Genomic DNA, 13,721 nt, shown 5'->3' with positions numbered 1-13,721 from the left:
TCCTAGATAATGTGTTTTTTTTTTCAGGAGTGGTTAGAAATATTAAGAATTAGAAATAAGTAATTGTCTTTTAGTCATGTAAACAAAGCTTCCTTCCTCTCCTGCCATCTCAGCTTTACCTCAGATTCATCTAAAAATCATGCTACAAGTAGTTGGAAAAGGTTTCTTGGGGTCATACCCAGTCAGGTACCAAACAATTTCTCTAGTAGAGTGATTAGTACAGGAACTCTAAAGGGGAAATCCTGCCTCAACTGTAACCTGTGTTTTGGAGAATTTTATACTCTTGGTTCTATGGACTCTCGTCCTTCAGAGTAGTTTGACCTTCATGACGTTGGTGTTGCTTTGTTGAAGCCCATTTACAGTGAGGGAGGGTGGACTTCGGGAAGCTTCTGGCTGTGGCACACTTCTTCAGAATGACAGAATCAAAGTCATAGAAACATGGCTTAGATCATCCAAGCGCGTATCCCTACAGGTGCTGTACAACTAGTAACGGACAGCTTGCAAATGCGCTAAGTAAACTTCACGACTTGCTAGGGACGTGGCCTCTCGTTGAAAGAAAGCCCTGGAGGCTAAGCCCCGGCCACTGGACAAGGCAGACGTTTGCCTGTTTGACCAGCTAGTGTCTGTGAAGTGCTGTGAGTTGTTGTCCACTGAACAGTCTGTTTCCCCGTTGTAGAAAAAAAAAGTTCACCAAATAACGGCCTGCTTTAAGTATTTTAAATCTTACTCTCACACGAAAACTGATCTTTGGCTCTGTGTTTGTGTTGCAGTTACAAACTATAACACTGTGGTAGAAACAAACTCCGACTCAGATGATGAAGACAAACTCCACATCGTGGAAGAAGAAAGTGTCGCGGACGCGGCCGACGGCGAGGGGGGCAGCCCAGAGGACGACCTGCCAGCTGAGCAGACGGCCTTCGCAGGGGCCGGCGAGAGGCCCGGGGACTCCAAGGCCTGCTGGGAGGAGGATGGTGAGCTGAGTCTTGACGAGTCTCTGGTCTCCTGATTGCTCTGAGACGTGTGCCTATCTACCCAGGCGGTGGCACAGAAGTTGAAACATGTGTGACCCTCAAGAGTGAGGTCACGAGTTGGGTCCTAGTGTCCCGCTGGTCACTCTCTGTTTAATTAACAGATACTTGTTATTTGAAGTGAGGTGTCAATATATTTGTCTGTCAGTCAGTAGGAGGTATTCTTAGCCTATCGAAAACCAAACGATGGAAGACTTGTGGTGGCCCGAATATCCGCATGGTGCGTGCGACACGTTAACTTTCCAGTAGCCTTTGTGGCCACAAGGCTTTCCCTGTGCTGCGGTACACTTTGAGCACGCCTTTAGTTTCTTATTGAGCCCTCCAATGAAAAATCTGCAAAGAAACAAGCAAATTATCTTCTTGGTCAGAAAAATCACAGCACAGTTTAGTGTGTTGAAGCTCTCCTTTGTGTCGCCTCAAACCCAACAAGCCGTGTGGTTCTTTTCCTTGCTGTGATGTTACCCAGCAGCCACTTGTGCTTTCGCTAAAGGAAAACATGTCTCAGTGAAAAGAGCCATGAGAGGGAAGAAGCCCTCCGCTCACTGTGCTGCCAGAGAGTTCGCAGTGTCTGTCTCGCTTTCCAGTGACAGGGCCAGACTGCACTCTTCGTGTCCAAATCAAAATCTCATCCATCTCTTCTGCTCTCATAAGGAACTGATTCAGTTAGATAACCTGTCGTGACAGGAACTTAAATGGCGCTGGTCTGAAGACAGGAGATGACAGGGACTGTAAATGACAGGGACTAGGAATCCCAGTCTGAGGCATCTTAGAGACAGAGCGCTCAGGAGATCAGACTCGCGGGTTCTGATTCAGGAGAGACTGTGTGGGGCTGTGACTCAGGTTTGCAGGTGAGAGGGACTGCACAGCCAAGGTAGAAGCTTAGACAGAAACACAAAGGACTCGGTCCAGGTGGCCGTAGTCAGGACTCTGCAAAGAGAGCGCTAAGGAGTGCTGGGACTAAGAAGGGCCTTCGCAGTCAAGCGCCTGCCCGCCCGCCTGCTCACTGTGCAGTGCTTCCCATCTGGGCGAGCTGCAGCCTGCGGGAGTGGTCATGCCCGTCTGCAAAGCAATTACAGCGACCAGTTAGATGGAGGAGAAGGGGGAGGGCAGTGCTTCCCATCTGGGCGAGCTGCAGCCTGCGGGAGTGGTCATGCCCGTCCGCAAAGCAATTACAGCGACCAGTTAGATGGAGGAGAAGGGGGAGGGTACCCCAGGCAGCCAGAGCAGTATGTCTGACGCCTCAGAGGTTTGAGAAAAAGTGTGGAAACTAAGACCAGAGGAGTGAGCAGAATATGACACTGTGTTCTCAGTCAGAGGAGCTGAACTCTGGAAACCGTAAAGATGGTGTCACTAAAAAGACAGGAGGGGTTTCAGAACTCTAGTAAACTGTGGATTGATCCGATTAGGATTGTGAGAGGAAGAGGAGTTTGCGAATCGCAGTTTTTCTCTCTCTCGCATGGTCAGGCTTAAGAGAAGATGGAGCTCTGAGACGAGGACTCCCCTTTGTCGGCAGGGCCTGTGCTTCTTGTAACCCTGATCTCTGAGACGGGGACTCCCCTTTGCCGGCAGGGCCTGTGCTCACTTGTAACCCTGAGCTCTTATTTGCCACATTAGTCTACCCCGCCCCCAGAGAGGTGACGCTGAACCAGGCACAGAGCTAGTGGGGAGGGACTAGTTGTCATCTGTCCACCAAAAGTTTTCTAGACCAAAACTTTAAACACGCCAGTCCATTCGATGTCTAACCCTTCCGCCCTCTCAGAAATAAGTATCATACGAGATTGTCTTCTAGTGCTCTCTAGGTAGATTTGGTCAGATCTTACCACTTTTCTCAGCAACCCACTAGGGCTCCGGTGACCCTTGTTTTGTTCTGAAGTTTGTATGTTCACACAAGCACACCTGTTCTGTTCCAGAATGCGTCCTCCACACGGGAGCTAAATCTCTCTGGTCTAGAATGATGGAAGGAGAAAAAGGGGAAATACACAAGCTCCTTCCTTATTCACCTCTCCGTGTCTCCAGTCTTCCACAAAGACCATAACCCTTGATTTGTTTTCAAAGATTTCTCTATGTTCTGAAGTATTTTATCTGTGCCAAGAGATCTAGCATCTTTATATAACAACTTATCCTGAGTTTTACTCTCTTGCTCCTTAAAAAAAAAAAAAGGCGCTTGTTATTTTTTAATGAGAGAGAGGTCTACAAGGTGTCTCTTTCTCTCCCCTTCTCTGTCTTCTTCTCCTCTCTCCATTTCTCTCTGTCCTGTCCAATAATGACAGCAATAACAACAATAATAATAGCAACAACAATGATAAACAACAAGGCAACAAAATGTGAAAATGGCCTCCAGGAGCAGTGGATTCGTAGTGTAGGCAGGCACCAAGGCCCAGCAATAACCCTGGAGGCAAAAAAAAAAAAAAAAAAAGCTCCCATTCCCGTTTAGTAAAGAATCTTCTCTATATCTCTATTTGGATGAGACATCCAGTAGCAGACGAGTGCCTGAGAAGTGGTGTTCCTATACAATGGGATACTCCTCAGCTATTAAGAAGGATGAAGTCACCTTCTTTACCTCATTTTGGATGGAGCTTGAAGGAATCATTTTAAGTGAGATCCTCCAGAAAGAGAAGGGTGCATGTGGGGTGGCCTCCCTCGTGGGTAGAACTTAAGGAACAAGAACAGGAAGGGGAGGCCCAAAGTAAAACTCGGACGGGTCTGGCGTATTGCACCACCGCAAAGGACTCTGGGGGTGGAAGGCTGGGAACTGGAGTGCTCCCCTGAGGCATACATTGCACCACGGGCAGTGCCTACACTGTAAGCCGCTAACCTTTCGGCTGCCACCACAGCTTCTGCGGCCCCTCGCCCTGCCACTTTTCCCGGAGGCAGGACGTCCTCCAGGACCCATAATACAAAATGGCAAAATCTAAAAAAATTAGTTCCCAGAGCCCAAAAACAAAGCCTCCCTACCATTTCTCTCTTGCCCGCTTTTCACCTGGGTGATTAGACGCAGGGAAGGGTGCTGTGCGAGGAGGCCATTTTTGCTAGCTCCACGTGGCCTGAACCACTGCGCTCTCACCCAACCCTGAGGTGCCCTCGCGAATAAAGAATTGTGTTCCCTCTCAGCTCCGGATCTCCTCTCTCTCTCTCCTCCGCGTCGCAGCACGACACTAACCCCCAGTCGAAAAACAGAGTCAAGAGTGGAAAACTGAAACCCAGGTCTCACAGACAGTGACACCTGGCACTTGTACACAGTGAGGAATGACAGCTCACAGCCTTCCAAGTTACTAAAAGGTCTCCTCAGAATACTAGGCCGAGCAGTAGTAGTACTGTATTTTGCACATTGGACCATAATTTAGCTGTTTCTGTCATGTGATTTGAATCCAGTTTCTTGGTTTTTGCTATTAATTGGTTGAGCATAGTTTTTTTCCATACAGTGTGAGCCCTATAAACTGTCTTTTGTTATGGAAGGGAGAAGAGAGTGTTCACAATAAATGTGTGAAAGGCAGATTTTCACTTACAAAGTTAGTGTCCCAGGGGACTTGCCATTTGATCCAATAAAGGAGTAAACCTGTTTGTTACTAAAAATTCCTTCCAAAGTGAATGAATAATAATAGCAAATGGTGCTGCGGGACACTCGCAGCTTAAGATGAGCTATTCTGCGGTTCTTGTTCTGTTTGGCCCATGAATAATGTATTCAGGTATGCTTGCTGTCAAATATTCATCTTCTGATTTTACGTATTATGTGAAATACTTGGACTGAAGAAGACCTGATTAGCAAAAGGACAGTATCTTGTGTCTTTCTCCCTCTCTCTCTCTCTCTCTGTTTCTTTCTTTCACAGAGCATAGCTCAGCGCTGTGGTGACACTGTGGGTTGGACTGGGGAGAGTGTTTGAGCTGTTTGCTTTCTCCCAGCCCCAAGGTGGTGTTAGCAGATATCTTCTACCAGGCCTCAACTCTGATCACTTTTATCACCTGAGTCGCAGCAGATTTTAACCTTTTACAGGCAAAATACTATCCAAAAGATACTCAACAAACTTAAATTTTACCTCACAAGTTTGTTCCTTTCTACCAAAAAAAAAAAAAAAAAAAAAAAAACCCTTTTAGCAAAAAGTGCTGAGTCATGCAGAAGTTCCCTTAGGAAGAAAAATCGCATCTGGAAGGGAGGGAGTGCGGCCTTGCAGCACTGATGTCTCACCTGCTCAGTTACACGGTACCCCCACCCCCCACCCCCGGAGCATGCCAGACGGACGAGGAGAAGCAGACATGGAAAGACCGCTGGCTGTAAGGAGAGAGGGAGGCCAGTGCTGGGCGCTCAAGAGCAGGGCAGCTTCCCTTTCTCCCCGTCTTCTAGGAGCTCCTGGGGAAGAGTGAACAGAAACGTCCCACAACGTGGGGTCACAGCCTTAGTTGAGGACTTTGTCAGATCCTGTCTGTAGCTGACTTCCTTTTGCAGTTCATAGAATTTAAAGAACTTTAGGTCCAGCTTAGTATTCAGAGAGTGAGAAATTCACCCAAAGTATCTTATCCCTTCTGAACATTTTTTCTTTATGTAGCTATTAGACTCGCTGTTTTAAAAATGCCCAAACTAGAAGGGAGCCTGAGAATATTCTGATGGAAGTGAAGCATTAGCGGCCGAACGAGAATAGTCTTCACAGTGAACTGTGAACAGTGAACCTGTCTGCACTCACGCTCTGTTCTTGGATTTGTCCTCTTAAAAGTCTTATTTCCTGTTTCGTAGGAGAAAGAGAGAAGCCAGGGCACCACTCCTATCCTCCTGTAGCAGGGAGGAAGCAAGAGAGCAAGTCTGGAGCTCCACCCGCTGAGCAGTTTCCGGGCCACTCACCCTCCCAGAATTCCGTGTGTGACAAAGCACTTTGGCTCCACAGTGATGCCCAGGCACCAGCGCAAGCCAGACTGCAGTCTGTGTGTCTCCCCCAGTGTGTAGATGTGAACACCCTCGGTGCTGGCTAGCCGCTCTGTGCTCTGACGGTCCTGGGACCCCTTCCGCTGCAGGTGCAGTGCTGCAGGGCGGGAGCTTGGCTGGGCTTGACCAGGGAGACTGTACTGATTTCTTAGGAAGAGCCCAGAGTTGTTCCAGAGAACTCACACCAGTGTCAGCCCTCAGAGTTGACCCTTGTTTTTACTCTAAATACCGTATCTTTCCTGAGTTTATTTTCCATCAAAGAAAACTTTAATTGGGAAATCATACTGTTAATTCACCTTTTAGCACTGCTTTGAGGAGAATAGCAAATAATATTAGCTAGCACTGACTGCCTGCCTGAGCATGAACTATGTGATGAATTTAGTCATCACAAGCCTACGGCACGGCCATCACCTCCCAGGTTTGCTGTGAGCCAGCTGGTTCCGTCCTGCCCCCAGACGCGGCCATCACCTCCCAGGTTTGCTGTGAGCCGGCGGGTTCCATCCTGCCCCCCACCCCCAGTCCTCAGTGGGCGCGTGAAGCGTCTCATGAAGGCAGCAGCTCCAGCCAGACGTACTTCTCGTGCGCCAGAGATTGCTTTTGTGGCTTGCCCATCGCTTCCTTATTGGGGTGTTAATGGAGTGCAGTACAGTGGTTGGCAAATGGGTAGACGGCTTTGCCTTCTTACGTAAAAACCTTTAGAACTGCAGGGCAGCGGAGTCGCAGCACGGTTCTGCAAAAGACTCTCCTGCCTGAGGCTCCATGCTCCCAGGGTCAGTCCCCAGCACCACTGTGTATCAGAGCTGAGCAGGGCTCTGGCATTTCTCTCTGTGTCTCTCTTATTAAATTAAGTAAAATAGAAAAATAAAACCTAGAAAGATGAATAAGCTCATCTTCAAGCATCAAGAAAGGTCAGTCTGCTCAAGCTCTGTCTCCACTCTCTGTGGCTCCCCAAATGTGATACTACCACATACATAGACTTCCTATCTGAAGACATTTTGATCAGTTATCATCTTAGTAAAAAAAGCACTTACATAATTGAAATAGAAATTTTTCTTTAATTTCCAGGGACCATAAAGCTCTTAGAATTTTGTAAAATAGATGATTGATTTATCACTTAATTATCAATCCTACTTGGTGGACCACAACATAAATACATTATAAATTTTAATGAATTGTTATTAAAGATGTGCTTAAAGAAGCTGGAGCGTTTTTTTCAATTAGTTGAACATTGTCCTAGTCAGCATTTAACAATAGCTAATTAAAACTGTTAAAACAGTAAAACTGTTAAAACTGTTAAAACAGTAGTTTGACTTAAATTATTTCTAGAAGAAAAGGTACTCAACAATAAGTGTTTTATTTAGCACTGAAATAACATTATTCTCATAAAAGAAATAAAAATACTCAATTCTTTGCATATCTTTGACTTATGTGCAAAGACTTATGGTTATCTGTGAATGGAAATACTTTTTCTACCCTGTCAACTGAAAAGTCTCTTTAATAGAACTGCAAAATTTTGTCGTAAGAAAAAAATTGAAGCCACTTAGTTTATGAAAGGATTTGTTTCCCGGCCATAAAATCATCCCTCCTTGTTTTCTGGGATATATAGTTGAAAGACCCCAGTGCTTACTTAGCAGCCAGCCAAGATCTGCCTTCAGCTTTTGTCAGTTTGGACACATCCTGTTTAATATGTCGGGAAGGCTGGTGAAGTTTCGATGCGATTAACTCTGGCATTTCTTGGCCAATACATTTTTTAAGAAAAATCCTTTTACTACACGAACATACTGTATCTTAGTGCTTGCAAACCTCCTTCCTTCTGTGTCTGCAAAGTTTCTATTTAATAAACCGGTTAGTAAAACTAGTTACCACTTTTATAAAAAGCAGCCAAATAAGACTTTCTGTAAGAGAGAAAGTGTATCTTCATTTTTCTGACTGATATAAAGAAGTCATAGCATTCTGATAGGTTTAATATAATAAGTACAAGGGACATAAAGAGGCATATGTAAGTACATCATCCTTTTAAAATACTTAACAGTGAGAGTGAAATCACACAGGTCGAATTTGCTTTTACTGTGAAGTCCCTTGGCTCTTGGTTTTGCATGAGCGGACTTCGGACCAGTCAGTGGACGTGCGATTGCATATAGCAGGTGAAGACGCAGAATCTTTACGCCGCGCATCTTCATGCTGACTCACGGCAATACAGTGACACCTGACACCGGCTAGAGAAAACCACGCACGCCTGTCGCCACCGCAGCGCTGCCACAGCCCCAGACCGGAGGTGGCCCATGCACGCAAGGGGGGACACTCATCCTCAGGAGATGAGGAGCTGCGCCATACTCCAGTGACCCTCCCGGAAAATGACTTGGTGGACGGAAAAGAGAAATAGTCGTTGAGCGTCGGTGCCAGCTGTGTGTGGTTGCTAGCGGTGTAGAGAAAGAACCAAACACCTCGTAAGTGCAGCCTTAAGTTGAAATCATTTTATTGTATAAGTTGATAAAGTGGAATCTGTAAGAAATCACGGAAAGCATAAGTTGCACGGGTGTTGTCTTACTCGACTTGAAAATCCTACAGCGAACACTCGACGGCAGACTGGTGCTGCATTAGCTGCCTGAAAACGCTTGCCTGGTACCTGCGAGGAACAGACCTGAAGAGCCTGTGAGACTGAGAACGGACGCCCTCTGTAGTGATTCTTTTTTCTTTATCGGGCAGATTCACGGTTTACGGTCGACAGTAAAATACAGCGGTTGGTCCATGTGTAACATTTCCCAGTTTTCCACACAACACTCTGACCCCCGCTAGGTCCTCCTCCGCCATCATGTGTTGTTTTCGACGGGTTAGGTTGTTTTCAACGGGTTATGTTGTTTTCGCTGGGCTGGCTTCACGGGCGGGTAACAGACGACCAGGGACTCATGGTTGAGCTGTAGGCAGTATCTCTTTATTCATGCAGGACGCAGCACAATCTAAGACGAGCTAAGTTAAACTCAAAGTACAGTACTGTAAAACTCACAATGCTGTCTTTATATATACTTCCCAAGTAGGGTGGAAACAGGATGTGACATAGAGAGGGTGGAGAGAAAAGTGATTGGTGAAAATCAGAGTGTGACAAAGAGGGGATCAGGGTGTGACAAGGAGGGGGCAGAGCAGGCGAGAATCCTATCACTGAACCACCAATGCCCTGGAGGGAGGGTGGAACTTGTTAACAGTAGTTATGTAAATAGAATAGTGTTAAGCAGGGGGGATTTAAACCAAATGAAACAGAAGGGGTCTCATGCATACCAACAATCATGTTCCGGCACCTGACCCCCTGGCCCTGCACCGCAAGCCCTTTACCTTGGTGCAGTGCAGCAACGCCAGTCCAAGGTCAAACCGTGAGTTTGCAAGTAGTGGTTAAGGACTGGAGCAGGTGAGGACAGTCGCCCCTCACTCCCTCTGGCCACTTGGTCATCGGGCATTGTCAGCCCCCCACAGTACCCCCGGGGCCAGGTAGCCCATTTCCGACGCCGTGTCTGACCACTGCAGAGCCCTGTCTTCTGCAGACCGCAAGGCCTGTGCGGGGCTGATGCCTGGGCGACGAGTCAGCACGTGGACAGCCTTAATCTGGCGAGCCGGAGCTTTTCCGCGCTGATGTGCTCGTGCTCCATGGGGGGGGACAACCCTTCATCTCCCCTTTAAAAGCTCTTTAGAGCAGAAAACACTGTGGGCAGGGACAAGTAGAGAGAACTTTCCGGAAGCTGAGGAACTGGAGGAGTCTCTCCCCAGCCACCGCCCAGCTTTCCTCCTGAGCAGTCTCCATCTCTGAGCCCACCAGGCGCCGTCACGCCCACCGAAGCCGGGCAGCTCCGGGCTGCAGGTCCGAGGGGAAAGGGCATCGCTCTGCCCTCGGCTCTGGGCTTCCAGCAGCAGCCACGTGGGTGATGCGCTCACTGAGACCGGACAGGCGACTTGGCGAGATGTGGTGACGACTGTCGGACGGAAGCAGCGCCCCGTGACATCTAACTGGTCTGGAGCTCACAGCCCTGTCTGCGGCGTGTAGCAAGCCGGCCGCAGGATGCGCGAGCACAGAGTGGCTGGGGGAACGAGTGAGGGGCCGCAGGGCAGCAGTGCCTAGACCCTCGGCGGCTCTGAGCACCCACCACCCTTAGACTCTTCTGTGTCAAGGGGAAGACGGTCCCCCACAGTCCAGCGCTCACTGCGGACAAAGCAGAGAGAGAACAACCATCTGTGTGAATGAGCACCAGGGTCCATGGGGCGGTTTCCCGAGCGTGCGCCACCTCACTGTGGAGGACCAGCCACCAGAGCTGCGTTGTGACAAACCGCCTGGCGAAACAGCTTCAGCGTTTTGAACTGGTGACTCAGACTTCAGATAGAGCTGGGCATGCCTGTGACAGCTGGCTGTGCAGCTGCAAACGTCGTCTTCCCTTTCCCTTGCGTTGGCTGAGAGATTAAGGATTCAGTCAACTATATTACTTTATCCGTTCCTTATTTTCTTACCACTGTTTTAGTTTTCACCGGGGGGAAGGTTTTAAAGACGGTTGTTGTCTCAGCTCCCCCAGAATATGTGTCAGCACCCCTCCCGCACCAGTGAAATGTCCTTGCGCCCCACTGCAGGCACTGTGCTACCACCCCTCTCTTTGGCAGGAAAATGAGGGATAGCTGTGAAGCTGGGGAGGTGGTGTAGTGGTTCTGCAAAAGGACTTTAACGCCTGAGGCACCAGCAGACCCAGGTTCAATCCCCAGCACCGCCCTAAGCTAGGGAGAACAGTGTTTGGGTTGAACGAGAGGAGAGAGGTGGTGGGGAGACCTCAAGATCGCTTATAACACTTGGCATTTAGAAAACCAAAACCTTTTTAATGTCACAGAATGTGTGGTTTTGTGTGTTAATTTGCAGTAAATATTTATTGTAAAATTAAATAGTCATGTATTCTCTCAGATAACTTCTTGTTCAGAGAAACTTTTGTGACAGCAGTGGTGGGGTTGACTTTGATGATGTCCACATTTCTTTTAGTAAAAGAGGACGGATGTGACTCAGACGCAGAAAACGAGCAGAATCATGACCCGAACGTCGAGGAGTTTCTGCAGCAGCAAGACACGGCCGTCATCTACCCGGAAGCGCCTGAAGAGGACCAGAGGCAGGGCACGCCAGAAGCCAGCGGGCACGACGAGAACGGTGAGTGGAGCTGCGCGGCTGTTCTGAACTTGACTGTCAAAGGCTTATGGCGTTCAGTTCTCTGCTTTGAGAACCACCCCACTAGTAGGTGGTGTCTTTGAAAACCAGAGTCTGGCGGGTGCCAGAGAGCTGCGTCCCTTGAGCCGCGGAACGCCGTGCTGGCAGCGCAGCGGGAGCCGTCCTCACACCTCTCAGGCATCTGGCAGCAGCGCCGCCGTGCGCGAACCCCTGGGCCGTGGCTGGACGCTGCTTTCCCCCAGCTACATGGGAGCCCCACGGGACACCTAGTGACCACGGTCACATGTCTTTTTACTTCTCCGAGCAAGCACACACAGGTTCAGAACACAGCCTTCCTGAATGTGCCCTAGCCTGCTCTGGGTACACAGAGTGGCACACACTCTGCTGAGGCAGCTAGTGTCCTGCCCTCCGTGTGTCACGCCCCGAAGCGGCAGCACGTGTTCCAGGGAGAAGTGTCACGTGAGAGCAGCACCTAGAAGCGGGCGCACCTGGGGGTCTAAGGGCACGAGTGAGGGCTGGCCTGTGAAAGCAGTTGGACTGGTCGGGATTCTTAGTGTCTAGACCTAGCTCAGCACTCAAATACTCAACTTCTCAGATTCTTTTGGATATTCTGAGCCTTTTGCCTCTCTAAATGAACCTTAGGATCTTTGTCTCTCCATAAAATAACACACTCCAACTTTTATGAGAGTCGTAATCTGCAGATCAAATTGAGAACGACATGAGGCATGCCGGCAGTGGTGAGCCTTCCTGGCCGGGAATACAGAGCAGCTCCTTATTTACTCCCGATGTTGTTTATCAGAGTGCCGTGGCTCTTCCTCAGACAAGTTTCATGTGTGTTTTGTTTGACTTATACCTAAACAACTCAGGTTTACTGGTCCTGATGTAAATGTCATCCCAGCAAGAGCTTTTAGATTCTTGAAGGAAATCTTAGAGGCCGCCGTAGAACAGATGCCAAGTGAACTTCCCTCAAGTCAGGAGTCAGATGTGGAAAAGAGCAGAGACCTCAGTTTCACTGCAGAATAGACGGGATTTCAGTAAGTGACTAGTCAGTGACAAAAGAAGTAAAGAAGTTGGGCCTTGTAGTCCGGGAGGTGGCGCAGTGATAAAGCTTTGTTCTCTCAAGCATGATGTCCTGAGTTCGATCCCCAGCAGCACATGTGCCAGAGTGATGTCTGGTTCTTTCTCTCTCCTCCTTTCTCAGAAATAAATAAAATCTCTTAAAAAAAAAAAAAAGAAGAAGAAGAAGAAGTTGGGCCTTGAGAACTGTAAGCTAGAAGGCTCCATCTTGACACCTGGGCAGTGCTCCTGATACTCTGGGTGTCAGCTGCATGGTCAGCGCTCTGGAGAGGCCGCCGCTGCTGTCACTGTAGCCTTAGACAGCCCTGCAACTTGGGGTGTCCTCTGCTGTGTTGTTCCTCTTAAGGAGATGTGTTAACATTTCACCCAAGGAGTAGTAGAGACGATAAAAGTGGAGGGAGACAGACTCTGTAAATGCTATGTTCATGTAAGTGCAAACATTTCAGAAAACCTCAGTGAAACGACATAATGGGAAATAGGTGTCCCATGGTATTTGTCAAGTGAGTGAGGCCTTATGAAACCCTTACTCAAAGCTACCCAGTAAAGTCCTGTGGAAAGCAAGCAGGCCCTGCTCACCAGAGCTGGGAAAAGGAGTCACAGTGCTTTCTACCCAGGCGCTCACTGCCTTCAGGTCGGTGATGCGCGGCGTTAGGGAATCACTCCAGCGCCGTCTGCTTACACATGCAAAGTGAGACTCTGACAGTGTGCAAGGCTTAGCAGAGCAAAGTCGATGGCTTGTTAGCAGGCTTGTTAGCCCCAGCGGTGACTCATCACGAATTCAGAGCCGTCAGAGGACAGATGAAGATTTAGCAAAACTCTCGTACTAAGTCAGACTACCACAAGCGTAAACTTTCAGGCTACCTGCCAAAATAAGTTGTGTGTAGTAGTGTATAGTAATTAAAGAGTTTTTTTTACTTTTTATATGTATTTATTTATTCCCTTTTGTTGCCCTTGTTTTATTGTTGTCGTCATTGTTGGATAGGACAGAGAGAAATGGAGAGAGGAGGGGAAGACAGAGAGGGGGAGAGAAAGACAGACACCTGCAGACCTGCTTCACCGCCTGTGAAGCGACTCCCCTGCAGGTGGGGATCCGGGGGCTTGAACCGGGATCCTTACGCCGGTCCTTGTGCTTTGCACCACCTGCGCTTAACCTGCTGTGCTACAGCCTGACTTCCAATTAAAGAGTTTCTATAGATACATAAAGAAATTACTAAGATTCAAAAACTGGTCCTACACAGATTGTAAACAGTGCTGCTTGATCACTTTGCACTCACTAGAGGAATTCTAAAAGAAACATTTTCCTTATGTTGCAAGTCTTCATTGCTTAAAAAGTAGTAGTTATTTTAAAAAACAATTCAGGTTTCTTTCAAAACAGAAACAAAAATTTCATCTGACTTCTAAAATCTGTTCATTTATACCTGGGTTGATATAGCGAAATGGTCAGACTCTCTTTTATTGGTTTGTGCTAGCGACCTAAAGGATGAATGCCACCTCTCGCGTGTAGAGAAGGCTAAGCAGATGT

General features: G+C 48.1%; 1 protein-coding gene across 1 annotated transcript in view; it reads left to right on the top strand.

Annotated features, from left to right (window-relative positions):
• Window positions 1–13,721, top strand: part of ZEB1 (zinc finger E-box binding homeobox 1) — a 111,355-nt gene that overhangs the window by 81,396 nt on the left and 16,238 nt on the right. The window contains exons 2-3 of the mRNA XM_060192501.1: window positions 771–971; window positions 10,943–11,104. Coding sequence (XP_060048484.1) covers window positions 771–971; window positions 10,943–11,104 — 363 coding nt within the window. The remainder of the gene's footprint in view (window positions 1–770; window positions 972–10,942; window positions 11,105–13,721) is intronic.

The sequence above is a fragment of the Erinaceus europaeus genome, chromosome 6 (genome assembly GCF_950295315.1).
Source record: "Erinaceus europaeus chromosome 6, mEriEur2.1, whole genome shotgun sequence".
Taxonomy (NCBI): domain Eukaryota; kingdom Metazoa; phylum Chordata; class Mammalia; order Eulipotyphla; family Erinaceidae; genus Erinaceus; species Erinaceus europaeus.
This window is presented reverse-complemented; position numbering and strand designations above follow the sequence as displayed.